General features: G+C 47.2%; 1 protein-coding gene across 2 annotated transcripts in view; it reads right to left on the reverse strand.

The window, feature by feature from the left end:
* Nucleotides 1-573: 573 nt before the first annotated feature.
* The window catches only part of RASL10A (RAS like family 10 member A), a 119,438-nt gene continuing 100,995 nt past the window's right edge, over nt 574-19,016 (reverse strand). For both annotated transcript variants that reach the window (XM_078667182.1, XM_078667181.1), the window contains one exon: nt 574-3,319. In XM_078667182.1, coding sequence (XP_078523308.1) covers nt 3,049-3,319 — 271 coding nt within the window. In that variant the 3' untranslated portion in view covers nt 574-3,048. The remainder of the gene's footprint in view (nt 3,320-19,016) is intronic.

Here is a 19,016-nt window from a genome sequence, read left to right on the forward strand (position 1 = left end):
TAAAGCAACTCAGTTATACTCCACGTTGTCTCTCCTTACTACACAGTGTCCAGATTCACTCAGAGATATATTGAACCGGAGTTGTACCTTGGCTGGTGTGAGTTAAGACTGCGATCTGGAAGTATAGTTCTGGCTTTCCCCACCTTGGCTAAAATCAGCCAACAGGAGGTGAGTAAGCATCTCTCCATGCTTGGGTTGTGTTAGGCTTGGGAGTGGCCTTGTGCGCCACAGGCACTGCTGCCATTGTGTTATGTTAGTAGTACTGTTCTTGAAACAAACCAATTGTGATTGTCTCTCACAATTATTAATGCTTCTCCATCACAGCCACATTTTCATGCACAATTTGCAACTATCTAACAACAGCACAGTAACTGAACTCATGGATATAAGGACCTTAATTAAGTCTAGATGTATTTAAATGTGTCCCGAGCTGTGCTTAGCAAGCACCTGCTCAAACTAAGCACTGCATGTGCGGCAATTCTGTGCTTAAAGAAGCAGCTTGTAAATTTATGGTACGGCCTTAGCTTTGGTTTGGCGGTGCCTTTAGTAAAGAAGAGACAGAGACAAGAAATATGGCTTGTACATTTGTAGAAAAATGCATAGAAAGTAGACCTTTAATCAATGGTGCTGCATCAAAACAGGCAGAAAAGTGAACTATTCTCTTCCGCTGGACTACGACCTACCCCAGGAGATCTTAAAGCTTTGAAAAAAATGTTAAGGAAGACATCCATAGCTATACATGCCATGCACTAGTTGAGGCTATGGGCGATTCACATCTACTGGTGAAAAACCTGCCACAAACAAAAGGATCCCTCAGCTTTCCTTGCCATGCACACCACAGACTGAGAGAAACCTTCTCTCTGGCATGCAAAAAATCTGACCAGTAGAGGCATCACGGTGTGCCATGCATAAGCATAGACTGGGGGAGACATCCCTCTCTCCTACGATTCACCAGACCACCCTCAAAGGAAGTCTCTCACTGCTGGCTGTGCATCACAGGGAAAAAGAACGCCATGTAGCAAATCTGGCCAAATGGGGCGATCTATATTTGTGATGCATAGGAAGACTTAGGGCGCTCTCCGGCTATGCTCTTGAATAAACTGAGGGAAGCCTCCCTCTCATTTCTCTACATGGTCAAGCACAGACTGAGGTAAGCTTTCATCTCTCCTGCCATATTCTTGCAGTGATGGTAGGAGATCTCTATCCCCCTGCCATGCTCTGGCACAGACTGAGGCAGGTATCCATCTCTCGTGCCATGCTCTGGCACAGACTGAGGGAGGTAGCCGTCTCTCGTGCCATGCTCTGGCACAGACTGAGGGAGGTATCCATCTCTCGTGCCATGCTCAGGCACAGACTGAAGGAGGTATCCATCTCTCCTGCCATACTCTGGCACAGACGGAGGGTGGTGTCCGTCTCTCCTGCCATGCTCTGTCACAGACTGAGGGAGGGATTAATCTCGCGTGCCATGCTCTTGCACAGACTGAGGGAGGTATCTGTCTCTCCTGCGTTGCTTTGGCACAGACTGAGGGAGGTATCCGTCTCTCCTGTCATGCTCTGGCACAGACTGAAGGAGGTATCCATCTCTCCTGCCATACTCTGGCACAGACTGAGGGAAGTATCCATCCCTCCTGCCATGCTCTGGCACAGACTGAGGAGATATCCATCTCTCCTGCCATGCTCTGGCACAGACTGAGGGTGGTATCCATCTCTCCTGCCATGCTCTGGAACAGGCTGAGAGAGGGATTAATCTCCCGTGCCATGCTCTGGCACAGACTGAGGGAGGGAGTCATCTCTCGTGCCATGCTCTCGCACAGACTGAGGGAGGTATCCATCTCTCATGCCATGCTCCGGAACAGACTGAGGGAGGTATCCGTCTCTCCTGCGTTGCTCTGGCACAGACTGAAGGAGGTATCCGACTCTCCTGCCATGCTCTGGCACAGACTGAGGGTGGTGGCCGTCTCTCCTGCCATGCTCTGGCACAGACTGAGGGTGGTGTTCATCTCTCCTGCCATACTCCGGCACAGCCTGAGGGTGGTATCCGTCTCTCCTGCCAAGCTCTGGCACAGACTGAGGGAGGGATTCATCTCTCGTGCCCTGCTCTGGCACAGACTGAGGGAGGGAGTCATCTCTTGTGCCATGCTCTCGCACAGACTGAGGGAGGTATCCATCTCTCATGCCATGCTCCGGAACAGACTGAGGGAGGTATCCATTTCTAATGCCTTGCTCTGGGGTAAACTGTACCGAGATCTCCTCCTCTTCGCCATACTCTGGCACAGGCGTAGACTGACCTCCTGCTATGCTTTGGTACTGACTGGGGGAGACCTCTCTCTTTCCTACCAGTGCAGATTGGAAAACCCACATTCCCAGCAATTTATTTTACATGCTGAAGAAACCATCATACTGCCATGCAAAGGCATAGACTTAAGGGAACTCTCTCCTAACTAGGCATTACTAGTGAAGGGTGATTGTTCTCCCTTCCATGCAACAAACAGTAAAGGAACTATTTTGCTTATGCGCAACAGAACATACTCAAGGGAGTATTCAATGCTGTTCACCAGCACACCTTCACTCTCAGGCAAGCAGTAGCACTAACGAGCCCTTATTTATCTCTTCCATGCACTAACACACACTGACGGGGGTCATGCGCTTTCATTGGTCGAGGACATCACTCTTCCTTGCATGCATTAATAGAGTCTGGAGAAGCCTCCATATACCTGAAAGAAACACATATTGAGACATCCTTTGTCTGCCTAGACACAGAACAGACTAGGACACTAAGTCCTGAAGTGGCCAGCACTAGCTCAGATTGAGGAGTCCCACTTTCTCCAAGTGCAGTAAAGGCACAAACTGAGGGCTCCAACTTGCCCCGAGTATGGCATTAGCGCAGACTGGGGGGGCAAACTTTCTCCCACTCTGGTATAAGCACAGATTGAAGTGGACATAACTTACTCCCTTTTGGATATCTCAATTGCAAGCATATTGCCTATAGGAGTCACTGTGGCACCAGTGACTGGATTGAGGGCCATGAAATTACTCTCTTATTGCTCTTCACATAATGCAGCAGCTGTTCCTCTGCAGCGCCCCCTGCAGGCCTGTGCTGGAATGGTTATTTTTGCAGCCGGAGGCCGCAGCACTCAACAGGAGTTCCTTGAAGAGGAGCACAATGTGCCAGTTGTACTTGGCCGAGCATTCGATGTAGCCGCACTTCCAGCTCTTCTTCACCAGCAGGGAGACTGTATGGCGGGAGGTGAATCGGTGCTTCTGCAAGTCTCGCTTGTTTCCCACCACAATGATCGGCATCTCATTGGGGAGGCCTGCCCTGGGAAGGTGAGAGAAGTGATATTAAGTACAGTGTAAATGGGAAAGATGATGTTCCAGGGCAAGGCATCACTTTCCCACATAAAAGCTGAAATTTGAAAAGTAACCTTCTTTTCCATTGCCCTCCTGCACTCCGCTATGTATTATTTATCCTCAAACTTTACCTTACCCCTGGTGTTCCCCAAAATGCATGACCTCATCCTTGACTTCCCCCACTCCACTCCCCTAATTTACCTTTCTGTCTCTACCATTTATACTTTCCTCTAGGTACATCTCTTTGCTCTTGCTCCTCTTTTTCTCAACTCGTTGCCCACTCCCATACATCCTACCTACTCCATTCAAATATTCACCCCTCCATCCTTATCCTTTGCTCAGTTATTCTGCCCAAGTAGCTACCATTCCCATCTATTGCTCTCGTCTTATGTTCCCTCCAACTATTCCACTTTCCTGTCCTTCCCTTCACCTATATTCTGCATGAATCAGCCATCACCAAGACATCATCTCCGACTCTACCTTCTTCACAGGGACAAAGCAATCTCTCTTCCTAGTAACAGTGGCCTGAATTGCTATTTATTCCCTGTGTCATGAAAAAATAAAGAATCTCTAATGTACACCATGGTTCAGTAAAGTAAATCTTACACATAAATAATGTAAGCACTTATGGATGTCATGTTCTAAAACACAGGAAACATGCGGCAATGAAGGTACAAATTAGACAGGAGGGTTCTCTAAATTATGATAAGAAAAGACCAATTACTGCGCATAATGCGACACATTTTAGGGCAGTAATATGTTGCTAATTTGTTATTTCAACACTCATTATTATTGTCAAATGTTTACCCTTATTACTACCAGTTTCACACCTAAATGCAGCAATCAGCAACTGAATAGTCATCAGTTACCCTTGGCAACGGCTCCTAGCACCATTCTCCGGCCCAGACTGTGGGAGGCCTCCCTCTTTCCTACCATCACAGATTGCAAACCCACATTTCTAGCTATTTTTTGTGCATTCCGAAGGAACCATCATACTGTCAGGCAAAGGCATAGACTTAAGGGAAACTTCTCCCAACTAGGCATTACTAGTGAAAGGCGCTTATTTTTTCCCTTCCATGCAACACACAGTAAAGGAACCATTTCATTCATGTGTGTGGCTTTTTTAAAAATAACTTTTCATTTGTGTGACGTAGAAATAATATTCTTCTCGTTGAAATCTGCATCATATGCAAAAGAGTATATGGGAATTGTGTTAAATGCATAATTCTGTGTAAAATGCAGAAGTTGTACATTGCATAATTCCAGTGGCCCTGGTCATGATTCAGCCATTATGCCATCAAATGCCTCGGGACCTCTCATGACCCTGTCTGCAATATGAAAACTAATCTGAAACTAGTGCTGCACGGTTTCAAAAATGGACACCTATAACATTACGTTCCAGGCTTTGCTTCAAATGAAGTGCTGTATTCTGCAAGATGTTTGCCTTCCCTGACTCAAAGCTGGAAGCAAACTCTTTAAGCCCTACATTAGAACTTGTAGCATGCCTGCGAGTGCCTTTTTATGCTTTTTCTGGCTTCCACTCCAAGCATAGAGTTGAATCAATCTTTTTGACTATGTTAGACGTGCTAGATGCCACGATGGATAATGGTGACTAAGTGGGTCTCTTGCTACTCAAGCGCTCTGCTGAGTACAAGACTGTCGATTAGTCAGCTGGCTTGGAAGGTCCCTTTCTGGAGTGGTTCTGACCCTTACTGGGTAAGTACACTCAGGTAGTTTCTTTGTCTTCTTTTCATCCAGATGAGCTGCTTGTCACCTACGTGGTCCCTCTATGATCTGCAGTTTCTCTCATACTTTTCCAATTCTATGTGTAAACCCTGGTTGAGTTAGTCCAATCGTCTGGCTTCGAGATAATCTATGCTGACAAGAGTAATGTCTGCTGAGATCTGACCATCTGTCATCAAACTGTATCAGTAACTCTGGAGGGGGCCTGGCTGCCTTCCACAATAGGATGACTGAATGCTGGCAAGACCGAGGTTCCTATCATCGGAAGTAAGTTATCTTGTTGTAGGCTCTACCTTGAACTCGTGATCTTGTGTCTCTGGTTTGCAATGCAAAAAACCTGAGCATCTTCAGGGACACAGATCTCTGCACTGATACCAAGGTAAAAAGAGTATGGTCTTCCTTCTTGCTGCATACCCTCCAAAGGAGACTAAAGTAGACACTACTAGTGCAAAAACACTGTGATATATGAGTGTTGTCTCCGCCTGGGCTTGTCAAAATATCAAAGCTACCACTGAACATGTTCGGCTAGACGTCTGTAACAAGAAGTATTAACGCTTGCAACCAAGAATGATGCAATTTGTTGTAAACTGACATTCAGTGCTGTTGGATTTATTGTAAGGGCTGTTTCTTTTTTCTATTGGCTTTGGAGATATTTTTAACAAGGACTATGTAATTTGCTCTGTAATGTATTATAAATGTATACTTAGAGCGTTAATAGGTTTATATTTTGATATATATATATATAAAATTAAGAGGCACGGTGAATTAATATTTCTGGTTGAAATACTGATCATGTCTGATTTTGCAGAACCCATCCCATCCTCAGCCGTGTTCCCATTGTCCATCAAACCTCTGGCCATGCTTTAAATATGTTTTAAAATATAGGTCTCTCCAGTAATCCATTACATCTTCACCCTCTCCTGTGTTTCGAATATATATCACATCCCTGGATCTCCTCTGGGAATCTATTGCATCTCCTGTTTTTCTCAGGTAACCATAACACCAAAAGCCCAGCTCTAACTATACCTTAACCTCTAGTCTATGTGTTTCTCACGCATTAAAGCATGCCCCCAAACCAGTTTCTCTTCCTGATACAGATACAGAATCCAGCTTACTTTTGACAGTATAGCCCAGCAATTATTTAACCGTCATCTGAGCACCAAAACCCATCATAAATTCAATGGTGCAACCTGCCCCAGTTGCCTTTATACTCTTTCTATTGGATTTTTCAAACATATAAAACAGATGCACACGCTGTACCATCACGTTGCCATTAACAGTATTACACATTACGTACCCTGCAGTAAATCAAACATGTTGCAGTTGCGTAACTCTTCCTTATGGGGCACATGACATATTGCACTAGCTCTCAGCTGATATCGATAAAAGATATGCTGTGAATGAACTTCAGATGTCTTGCAGTCTAGAAGGCTGTGGGAGCCATCTGCGTAGAATTTAAGCTGGTCTCTACAGCATGCCATGTCTCGTAACCATTGGTCAATTGTGGGGGCTGCCCTCTTACCCCAGTAGACAGCCCCCTTCTTTTTGTTAATAGCAAAGCTACCGCCACCAGATTTCGACTGGCCGGCTGCAGTGGTTTAACAAGGACAAGCACACACATTTGGGGAGGTCATTTCACATGCTACACTACTATATATCGGAGAAGGCCTGCACCACTCAACCCCAGAATCGACACATAGGATCACATGCCCAGGCCAGATGGATAAAGTCCACCTCTAAGGTCCCACACCGGACACAATATGCATCGGCACGAAGCCCATATTTATACAATTAAACTGGAGTACAGTACACTTGCAACAGGCATTTAAAGTTTATGATTCTTAAATTACAATTGGAAGTAAGCTTGCACATAAGAGCACAGCAGAAATCCCAATCCTCTTGGCTCAGTGGTTCCTCTAGGCAGGTGTTCCATCTTTCAAGCATGTGATTCAGGGTCACCCTCGCCTTTTTGTGAGGCATTGTACAGTCTTGTGATGAGGCTACTATATGTGTTACTCGTGATTAAGTTCTGCAGTGCCCCCAGTGCAGATGGTTGGTCTGGGAACTGTCGGTTCAGTGCCCTCATGGCCATTAGGAGTCAGTGATATGTAAATGTATATGTCAAGAGCGGGGTCAAAAGAGATGTTTGTGACTTCTCATCCAGAGTTACCCACCCAGATAAATGTCTCCCATTGTCCTCAGCCCTGCCTTCGCAAGCATGGTCGGTGCTTTGGGTTTTTGTGTGGTTGGGATGGCCTGTTCATGGAGCAGCGACAATGCTGGTGCACATAGAGGGGACTTAGCTGCCTCAGTACTGAGCGCCCTCCAGGCCTGTGTGGTGCAATGTATAGTACTTGATTACTGGTATGCGCTACGTCTGTGAGCATATGTGGAAGGATGGCCTTGAGAGGTATGGGGTCTGCTCCATCCCCTTTTATAGCCAGGTGAGGTGTGTATTTTGGGGGATAGTACCAGTAATGGGCGAATTGCGCCTCTGCGCATAAATAATATAGGTGGAAGCAGGCGCAGCCAGCACAGGTAAGAGAGGTGGGGCGGGACAGAGTGAGGGGGTGAAGTCGGCAGATGACGGAATAGGAAAAATTAAATAAAAAAATAAATAAAACCTCTTACCATGCGCTCTCCGCATCGGCGATGCGGCACATGCAAGGTAAGTGGTTTTATTTATTGTTGATTTTATTTTACCTATCCCATCGTCTGTCGACTTCTGACCAACCCCTCCCACACCCCCCATCTCACCCCGCCGCTCTTAGGCTGTGCCTGGGTGGAAGTCTGGGGCACTAAATCCATCTTGGTCAGAAGGGCGTGTGAGCGTGCTCCAGTTAACTCTGGGTTGTTTCCCTACTCAGGCTAGTGTGATAATGTAGGGCCTAAGGGTTTCAAAAAGGCTGGCGTCAGAGTGAGTGTGATGTTAATAAACATTTAGAGAAACTTGGGCAGGACTATCATTTTCATGATTGCCACCCTCTATGCAAGTGACTAAGGCAGGCGGGACCAAAGAGCCACTTGATCCTCTAGCTTTGAAATTACTCTGCCATAATTGCATTGAGTGATCAATTCTGGGTCCCTATGTACCCAGGTACCTAAATATTTAATAGGGTCCGTACACCATTCTAGCTGGAGGTCCAGCGAGGGAGCTTAGTGCTTGGGGTCAAGGGGAAAACGGTTGATTTAAACCACTTAATGCACATGCTCGAATACCACTCATATCGGACATGACCGGCAACATGTGCTCAGCTGGATCGGGTACATAGAACACCACGGTGTTGGCATATAATGATATGGCTAATGGACTCTGGCAAAACCTAAGTGCAGCGTCTGCATGGCACTGCCGTATCACACATGCCAGGGGCTCCAATGCCAGCGCAAATATTAGGGAGAACAATAGACACCCCTAAAAGGTGCCACTATGTATTTTTAGAGTGTCTGATGTGTTGCCATTAACACGCACTCGCGCTGCCAGGTCCATATATATGGATTAGTTACTTACCTGTAATCCTAGTTCTCTTCCAGGGGTATACTCATCAAAGTCATAAGCACTGAATAGTCCCGCCCATGTGCGGGACCCCGGAGCAATACCCAATAATATGCATATATCTACATATATATATATATATATATACACATATAAATACGCATAAAATAACCATATATATATAGATAATGCATATACATATACATATGCAGCCCAATATAACCATACTAGGCTCAAAAAACTGCCACAATAGCCTGTAAAATCTTTACATTTGCTAAATAAAGAGATATAAAACACATTATATGATAATGTAAAGAAGAAAACACTGCCTAGGTTTTCTTTGAAACACACAACCTTTATTTTCAAAGGTAAAAACAGGCAGGATCATAGAGGCAGCTTTAGCCTAGATAGGCTGCATAGTAACAACAGAAAAATCTGGCGCCGTGCCTTTAAGACCTCTGTGAGCCTCCAGGCTCCCATCATGCACTACAGGTGACAGTTAGGTCAGTTCTTTTGGACGGCGTATAACAGTGTGAAACTGCATGGGTAACATGTAAAAGAGATCGTTCTGATATTAGTCCGGGGAGGCGGGTGGGTGTGCTTATGACTTTGATGAGTATACCCCTGGAAGAGAACTAGGATTACAGGTAAGTAACTAATCCTTCTCTTCCAGGGGATACTCATCAATAGTCATAAGCACTGAATAGAGTAGCAAGCCCATCCCATACCCTGCGGACTAATATCAAGCTCTCTAAACGGTACACACATAAAAGTATTACCCAAACAAATTCCTCAGGGATGCTTGACCAACCTGAGCATCCGCCTGAGTATCAGAATCAAGGCAGTAATGGCGAGAAAAGGTGTGAACCGAACGCCATGTAGCTGTCTTACAAATTTCATGAACAGGAACATTTTTAAGCATTTTCTATAGTAGCAGCCTTTCCTCTAGTGGAATGAGCTCTCGGTCTACCCGGGAGTTGTTTACGTGCCAATTGATAACATAACAAAATGCATGACACAATCCATCTAGAAATGGACCTCTTGGATGCAGGCAAGCCTGTATTCAGAGGACCGTAGTTTACAAACAAATGATCAGTCTTTCTAATACTTTTAGTTTTATCCAGGTAAAACTTTAAAACTCTTTTCAAATCCAAAGAATGTAGAGCTTTTTCAGCTGAAGAGCTCGGATTAGCAAAAAACGTAGGTAGTGTCACTGATTGGTTAATGTGAAAATCCGAGACTACCTTAGGAAGGAATCTGGGATGCGTCCGAAGCACCACTCTATTCGCATGGAAAACGAGATAGGGTTCTGAAGCACAAAAGGCCTGAATCTCGCTCACCCTGCGCGCAGAAGTGATCGCCACAAGGAAGGACACCTTCCACGACAGATGTTGAAGGGAAGCCTTGTGTATAGGTTCAAATGGAGGACCCATCAATTTAGACAACACCACATTAAGCTCCCAAGGAGGTGACGGAGCCCTCACGGGAGGATACACTTTCCTGAGACCCTCCAGAAAATCCTTCACAACTGGCATTTGAAAGAAAGAAACCTGAGTAGGGGACTTTCGATATGCAGTAATCGCTGCCAAATGGACCTTAATAGAGGAATACTGCAAACCTGCTTTGGCCAAAGAAAGTAAGTATGGTAACAGTACCTGTTCCTGACCATGAATCGGGTCATGTCCTTCAGCAGCACACCACATGAAAAACCGCTTCCACTTGAAAGCATACGTCTTTCTTGTAGAAGCTCTCCGTGCCTCTCTTAAAATGTGCATACAGTCCTGGGAAAGGCCTAGATGTCCGTACTGGACGAACTCAGGAACCATACTGCTAGCTTCAGAGACGGCAGGTTGGGATGGAACACTCTGCCGTTCTCCCTCGTCAGCAGATCCGGACAGCAGGGAAGCCTCCTGTGCGGCACTTTGGATAGATGAAGGAGATCCGGGTACCACCATTGGCGAGGCCAATCCGGAGCTACAAGAATCATGTCTGTCTGTGACTTGTACAGTTTCTTGATCACCAAGGGAATGAGTGGAATCGGTGGAAAGGCGTAAAGTAATGTCTCTGACCAGTCGATCCATAGAGCATTCCCCTTGGACCCTCGTTGTGGGTACCTGGACGCGAAGACGCGGCATTTTGCGTTGTCGGCGTCCGCGAAGAGATCGATTTCTGGTGATCCCCAGGCCTGGAAGACATCTCTTATCACTTCGTCTTTTAAGACCCAGTCGTGTGCTTCTGCGAAGTGCCTGCTGAGGTCGTCTGCTTGGACATTGAGAACGCCGGGCAGATGGACAGCTGAAATTGTCATACCCCGAGCCAGAAGCCACTTCCAGATTGCTTGCGCTTCCAGTGACAGAGGTCTGGATCTCGTTCCGCCCTGCTTGTTCAGATAGTACATTGTGGTTGTATTGTCCGCCTGAACAAGCAGAGAGGATGATTTGAGAGCTGGAAAGAAAGCTTTGAGAGCCAGATGTACCGCTCTGAGTTCCAACATGTTTATGTGATACAGTCTTTCTTTCTCTGACCACACTCCTTGAACTTGAAGGGACCCCAGATGGGCTCCCCATCCTTGCAGGGACGCATCTGTCACCAGCGATTGTCTGGGCATGTCCTCTTGAAAAGGCACTCCCACTATCAGATGACTCCGCTGCATCCACCATCGGATGGAGATCCGCACTGACAGAGGTAGTGATAGTTTGTCTTCCCAACGGTCTGAAAACTGGGACCACTGATCCTCCAGTGACTGCTGTAGAGGTCTCATGTGCTGCCTGGCGTTCGGAACAAGGAAAATGCAAGACGCCATGGATCCTAGCAGAGGCGAGATCTGTCTGGCCGTTGGTCGAGGATTCTTTAGTAAAGTTTGACACTTGAGGAGAATAGAGGACAGTCTCTCCTCCGAAGGAAACGCTTTTGCGTCCTTTGAATCTAGAAGTGCGCCCAGATAATGTATCCTCTGTGTGGGGTTGAGGATAGACTTTTTGAAGTTCACGTGAAGGCCTAGCCTCCGCAGTTGATGTATGCAAAACGTGAGATGTTGTTGCAGCAGACTCGGAGACGCACTCTTTAGCAGCCAATCGTCTAGATAGGGATAGACGAAAATATGTCTCTTCCTTAGGAAAGCCGCTACGACTGCCATGCACTTTGAGAAGGTGCGAGGAGCTGACTTTAGCCCGAAGGGCAAGACTGTGTACTGGTAATGACTGGTTTGTATGCAAAACCTTAGAAATTTCCGATGCCTTGGGGCGATGGAGATGTGGAAATAAGCATCTTGAAGGTGTATGGAGCACATCCAGTCCTTTTGATGCAGAAGTGGAACTATTTGATGTAACGCCAGCATTCTGAACTTTTCTCGCCGAATGAACTGATTGAGGCTCCTGAGATCTAGTATGGGCCTGAACTCCTTGTTTGGACCTTTCTTTGGAACTAGAAAGTATCGGGAGTAGACGCCTTGACGACGCTGTGCCTTCGGGACCTCCTCGATAGCTTTCTTCAAGACTAACGTAGACACCTCCTGTTTTAAAAGATGAAGGTGATGGAACACCGACTTTTGAGGAGGAATGGAGGGTGGAGGAGCTTTGAATCTGATTGCATATCCATTTTGCACAATATTCAGCACCCATTTGTCGTTTGTGATGTTTTTCCACTCGTCCAGGTAAAAACAAACACTTCCCCCCACCGGAGTGGGTAACGGGATCAGGGGAAGCAAGCACTCACTGTTTTTGTTGTTGCTGCTTGTTTCCAGGTGCAGACTGCCTGGAAATACCACCTCTTCCTCTACCAGGACGACGCTGGGAGAATTGGGACCTTCCCTGATTCTGCTGTGACGACCATTGAGGGGTTTGAACCCTCTGCTGGTTCTGTCTGCGATCATAAGGGTGGTATTTCTTCTTGAAATTGTCCTTTCTCTTTTCGAGACCAACAGCTCTTACAGTATCGAGCTCTGTCTTCATCCTTGACATCTCATCGTCAGCATGAGACCCAAAGAGCGATTTTCCATTGAAGGGTAAATTCAGAATCCGGTGTTGCGCTTCAGGCTTAAGACCCGTAAGCCTCAGCCAAGCTGTTCTTCTCGCACAGATTCCATGGGCATAGCCATGCGTCGACAAACGGAAGCATCTGCAGCTGCGCTAATCACCTGGTTAGCCACTAGCCCACCTTCATGAAGGATTTCCAGAAAATCCTGCTTGTCTTCTTTCGGAAGTTTTTCTGTAAAGCGAGACAAGGAATCCCATAAAGAATGGTCATAGCGGCCCAGTAAAGCAGAGGCGCTGGCAACCTTCATATAGGAAGCAGAAGTGGCACACATCTTCTTTCCTAATGAGTCCATACCTTTACTGTCCTTATCAGGGGGTACAGATGATGAAAACGCTCCTGTTTGATTCTTACGAGCTGCTGAAACGATGACTGAATCAGGCAGTGGCTCAGACCTCAGAAATAAAGGGTCATTGTCCGGAGCTTTATATTTCTTTGCGATCCGCGAAGGAACCGCACCTAAGGATGCCGGTGTTAAGAATTTATGCTCCGCAGGTTCCAATAGGCCTGGAACCAGGGGGAGTAAAGGCCTCGATGATAATTTTTGATGCAAAGTCTCGAAAATTACCGTTGTCTTGGCAGTAGAGACAGGCATATCGATATGAAGTTTCGCTGCACCCCGACAGAGAACCTCATTAAACGTAATCACGTCATCAATTGGTGAAATCCTACTCGGAGGAGTTGATGACAGTGTTGGAGAATAGTTCCTTTTTGAATCGGTAGACCTTGTGGACGACCTAGTATCACGTCTTCTAGACGATCGATGGTGAGAAGACTTAGGAGATGGTGAAGCTCGCCTCCTCTCAGATGGAGACTTTCTCGGAGGAGTACGTTCACGTCGTATTGCAGAGTGCACCACCCGTATCAAAGGTGACCTTGATCTAGCCGACACCGGAGACTTGGAACGAGATTTTGGAAGGTTAAATTTCCTTATCTTCCAGTCTCTGAGCTCCCCCAGCCATCGCGGCGAGATATTAGCTGCTGTAGGTGAAGGGGCTCTTGAAGGCTCTGGAGAGATTTGCACAATCCGCAACTCAGGTGAGGAAGAGGACCTCCCAGAGGAACCAGATCTCTTAGAGCGGTCTTTGGACACCGTTCTAGGTCTTTTTGCAGCAGGAGACGTCGACGACATTCTCTTCGACGTCGATTTTCTCGGCGGCGATCTCTTCGGCGTCGATTTCTCCCTCGACGGCGATCTTCTCGGCGGCGATCTCCTCGGCGGCGGCAATCTTGTCGACGACGAGTGCCTTTTCGGCGTCGACGTCAGGCGTTTCGACGACGATGCTTTTCTCGGCGTCGTGTGCCTCGACGTTGCATGACTGAGGCTCTTCGACGTCGAAACCTCTACTGCCCGGTTCGACGTCGGCGTCATGGCACCTCTCGACGGCGACCTCGACTGATGCTTCGAGCCTCTCGGCGGTGACCGTCGACGTCGATGAGACGACGTCGAGTCGCGCTCTCTTGCAGTCATAGGCGAGCCAGACCGGGACCGCCTATGCTCATGTCGTTTCTCACCTTGCTTCGACGACGACTTCTTCGACGGCGAGAGATGCTTCGACGTCAACGTATGCCGCGACGGTGATTTCGATGTCGATTTTGAGCACGCAGGTACCTTGGAAGAAGATCTGTCCCTCGAAGTGGAAGGGGACCGATGTTTTCTCTTCTCCCCTTTGTCCTTGCGCTGAGAAGAAGGCTTCCTAGAGTGAACATCTTTTTTCCACTCACGGTTTCTCCTCTGTCATGCAGGGACTGAAGCCTGCTCTTCTCTCTCTCTCTCAAAGTCCTACTTGAAAGTTTGCTGCAGTGGTAGCAAAGTTCTGGCTTATGAGAAGAAGGTAGACAAGCTACACAGACCGAATGAGGGTCTGTCTTGGCCATTTTTTTTACCACAGGCCGGACACTTAGCAAATAAGGCCGGCATTGTGACTGAAAAATTAGTCCAAAAACAGTAAAAAATTATTGGATTAGTCAGATAATGACTAAAGACGTCGTGTAATGACGAAAAAATTAGAGAAAAACCAGAAGAAAGTGAAAAAATATCACCAACTGGCGAGCTCAATGCTCCAGGATCCTCACAGAAGGAGCCGGAAAAAAGTACTGACCTAACTGTCACCTGTGGTGCATGATGGGAGCCTGGAGGCTCACAGAGGTCTTAAAGGCACGGCGCCAGATTTTTCTGTTGTTACTATGCAGCCTATCTAGGCTAAAGCTGCCTCTATGATCCTGCCTGTTTTTACCTTTGAAAATAAAGGTTGTGTGTTTCAAAGAAAACCTAGGCAGTGTTTTCTTCTTTACATTATCATATAATGTGTTTTATATGTCTTTATTTAGCAAATGTAAATATTTTACAGGCTATTGTGGCAGTTTTTTGAGCCTAGTATGGTTATATTGGGCTGCATATGTATATGTATATGCATTATCTATATATATATGGTTATTTTATGCGTATTTATATGTGTATATATATATATATATATATATATGTAGATATATGCATATTATTGGCTATTGCTCCGGGGTCCCGCACATGGGCGGGACTATTCAGTGCTTATGACTATTGATGAGTATCCCCTGGAAGAGAACAGAAGGTTCCACCACAGGAAGCCCAGCGGCATTATCATGCGGTGGAGGTCCGTGAACATATAAGTCCACTGTATAGAATCAAATGCTTTGGCGGTGTCCAACAAAACCGCAGCTGCCCGGACAGATGCATCAAGTTGGTGTAAGAACTTTTGCGCGATAGAGCGGGTGGGAATAAAACCGGACTGGTCAGGCAAGACCAGCGTGGTGAGTAATGGCTGAAGTCTGACTACTAGTATTTTAGCCAAAATTGTGGCATCTGTGTTAATTAGGGACAGTGGCCTATAGGATTTGCAGCGCTCATGTGATTTGTCAGGCTTCAGCTGTGCTATTATTAAAGCTTCCCTGAGAGAAGGTGGCAGTAGCTGTTTGTCATAGGCTTCTGTATACATTTCATGTAGGTGTGGTACTAATAAGTCAGCATATTCCTTTTAGAATTCGCTGGGGAGGCATTCCCCACCTCAGTCCTTCCCATTAGGAAGTGTGCGTATCCCCTCCTTCACCTCTTCCTCAGTAATTGGCTGGACCAAGTATTTTCTTTTACCACGGTGTGAGCCACGACAGAGCCACATCGTTCAGACACCTTGCGGTCTCTTCCTCCGTAGCAGATTCGCGGGCTCCATACAATCGCACATAGAAGGCCACAAATTCCAACAGGATGGCTGATGTGTCATGATATGTGCTACGGTCTGAGGATGTGATTCCCATGACACTTTAATTTACTAGCCAAGTTGCGGCCTGGTCGACCCCCTCTCCCATTGGCTCTCGAAACACCGCGCCTGGACAGGTGTCTCACTTCTTGTGCTGCTGTATCATTGTAATTTGAGATCGGTTCTCAAATTTCTGCTAAGGTGGTGGGGTTCGAATAGGCCTCATACTCTCGTTCTAAGGACCCCTGATTCTTCTCTATGGTTTACAGCTGGGAGCGTATGGACTTCAGAACTCCCGCCTGCAATCCATCACATACTCCTCTAATGGTGATTTTGAACGCTCCCTGTAGTGTTCCTGCCCCTTCTACTGAGCCTTTATATATCTCAAAGTATTCAAGGTTTGCCGTGTGTACTAGATCTCAAAACACTAGATCTAGTAGGGCTGTGGCCTGGTGTCTCCATTGATATTGGATGGGTATATGTGTGGGAATTGTGAATACTAAGAGCGGAGAGGCATGATCTGATAGTGCTCTCGGAATGTGACGCGCATCTATCGCCCATGCACTCACCTGTCGCGTCACCAACCAATTGTCTGGTCTGGACAATGTACCATGTATCGAAGACGTGAACGTCAGATAAAAAAGGCCATAATCATCCATACCCTCACCCAGCACCCGGGCTGACTGTTTGCCCTGCCAGTCTGCCATAGTACAGAGATCTAATTCGCGGCCATGGTATGTGTTGAGATCCCCACCCCATATAATAGCAGATGGCTGCAGTCCATGTAAGCAACTCCAGATCTGGGTGTAGAGCTCAGGGTCTTCAATAATGGGCACATATGAATGTATTATAGTTACTGGCGTGCCACCGAAACATCCCTGCGCAATCACGTATTGGCCCTGATCATCACACTCAGTGGGTGGCAGTGAAACACACTCCTTTCTTGAGCAATAGAATTACTACCCTTGAGTATGATGAGTATGGCAAAGCCACTCGGACTCCGGCTCACCTAGCACCTTTGCCCTGTTCTGTGTGACGTGAATGATGAGTCTGTAATAGTCCTACTTGCACATGGTGTTGGTCTCGATAGGCGAGTACCTGGCATGTTTTTTGGGGTATTAAGCCCCCATATATTCCATTCAAGGAAAGTCATGAAACCTACGGCTGGGGTAATCGCACATGAGTGTGAGCTAGTATCATTCTACCCAACAGTAGAGGCATTACCTGGCATGACACCTGACAAATGAAAGCACTGGCGCATTGGTGGCATTTGAGCAACAAACATATCCCCCCCTTCACTTCAGCATCTCAAACAAGCTAAAGATTCCCCTGCAACTGAAAGGAAAAAAGAACCAACACCCTGACATACCCTCACAGTACATAGCTTCAATCATATCATCACATTTTAAAGACGTGAGGTGTGCCCTCGTTGGACTTCTAGAGGCCAAGGTTTCCTCCTGGTGGTCGGAGGTGGCCAGGAACCTGCGTGTAGACTGTGAAGGGGAATTATAATATAAAGGAGCCATTGGTGTGTCATCTATGCCTGGGACCGCAGTCTTCACTGCCTCACCAACCACTGCGGAGCATGAGTCGAGGCCAGAGAGAGCTGGTAAATACTTTGAGTGGATTTTACCAAACCTGGTCCATTCCAGCAAGCCGTATTGTGATCAGTTCTGTGGGGGGCCAATTCTTACAGCGGCAGCGAATCTGCATGCAGCAGGCCCCCTTGCAGGGTCTATATGGCACCAATTAGCTACGATCAGCATCACTTCCCGCTCCCGGGATCAGTGGTCCTTGGATTCAGACTTGGATCTGAGCGGGCTCTGATGTGCTTAAGTGACTGTCTTGACAAAGTTCATTGCCACTTTCAGTGAGGTGAATACTTTCGCTGTACCACAATGTTCAATACATATGCAGGTCGGATAAACAATGGCATTGGGTATTTCCACTGATTGCAGTCTCTTTTTTTACCGGGAGAAATTTCCTGCGGGCCGCCTGCATTCCTGCTGTGAAATCAGGATAGAAGGACATATTGTTCCCTTGATATTGTATTGTTTGTTTCTCTCTTGATAGGCAGAGTACTGCGTCCCAGTCACGGTAATTCAGTGATTTGGTGATGATTGGGAGCGGGATGCCCCAGGGGGAGGTCTAGTCAGAGACCTGTGCGCCTGCTCCACTATTTACACAGTGGACATGCCACTTATAAATATAAATTTAACTGGCTGACAAACGGTGTCCCTGCATGATTTAGATGCAGGCGCCGAATTTCATTTTTAATCATTCTATTTGGGCTCATGTAAAGCTGTATTTTTAACAAACACATATTGTGTATTTCTCACCTCTCGGGTGGCCTCCCCAGCCCCGGTCCATCACGGCTGCTCGTGCCGATTGTGTGGAGGGCGGACGCCATCTTGAGTGTGGCCTGAAGGCTGCTTAGACCGCAGTTAGCGGTCCAGCTGCTCGGGGGCGCACGCTATAAAACGCGATGTGTCCTCGTGCGCGCAGCGGACGAGCACAGCGCCGAAGTCGCACCTAAGTCCAGCCCGTCTTCGCCCATCCGCGGCTGGACGGGGCTACGGGCACGGCCCCATGCCCCTTCCATCTTTTATTCTTCTGAGGCCTTAAAAGCCTTGCAAGGTGACTGGCCCCTGCCCGCCCCCGCTATCCGTCGTATCTCCTTGCTTGGTCTTGCCCCCTTAGCCCACCAGCCTCCTCTCCCTCTGCCGTCATCCTCGAGGCAATCTTCATCGCGCGCTGGCCTCTCCTCTCCCTATCCCCCATTGTCCATTATTTTGCTCAACACTAGGTCAGCGGTCAAACACCATCAGGAACTGTTCGTCCTACTTGACTCCCACAAGCTGGACATACTGTTCCTAACCGAAACCTGGTTTTGTGAGTCTTCCCTGCCTTCCCTTTTGGCTGTCCTTCCCCCTTCGTATGTTGCCCTCCGGGCTGACCGCCCGGCGAGTAAGATAGGGGGTGGTGTGGCGCTTATTGCCCGTTCTGATCTCAACTTTCAACTTCTTCCTTCCCCTCCCATTGCCCCTACCGAGCATCTTGTGGTATGCTCATCCATTTTCTCACCTCCGCTCACCTGCTTGCTAATGTACCGCCCGCCACAGTCTTCCCCCCTGTTTATACAAGCCTTTCAGGATCTTTTGGCAACA

This window comes from Lissotriton helveticus, chromosome 11 (genome assembly GCF_964261635.1).
Source record: "Lissotriton helveticus chromosome 11, aLisHel1.1, whole genome shotgun sequence".
Taxonomy (NCBI): Eukaryota; Metazoa; Chordata; class Amphibia; order Caudata; family Salamandridae; genus Lissotriton; species Lissotriton helveticus.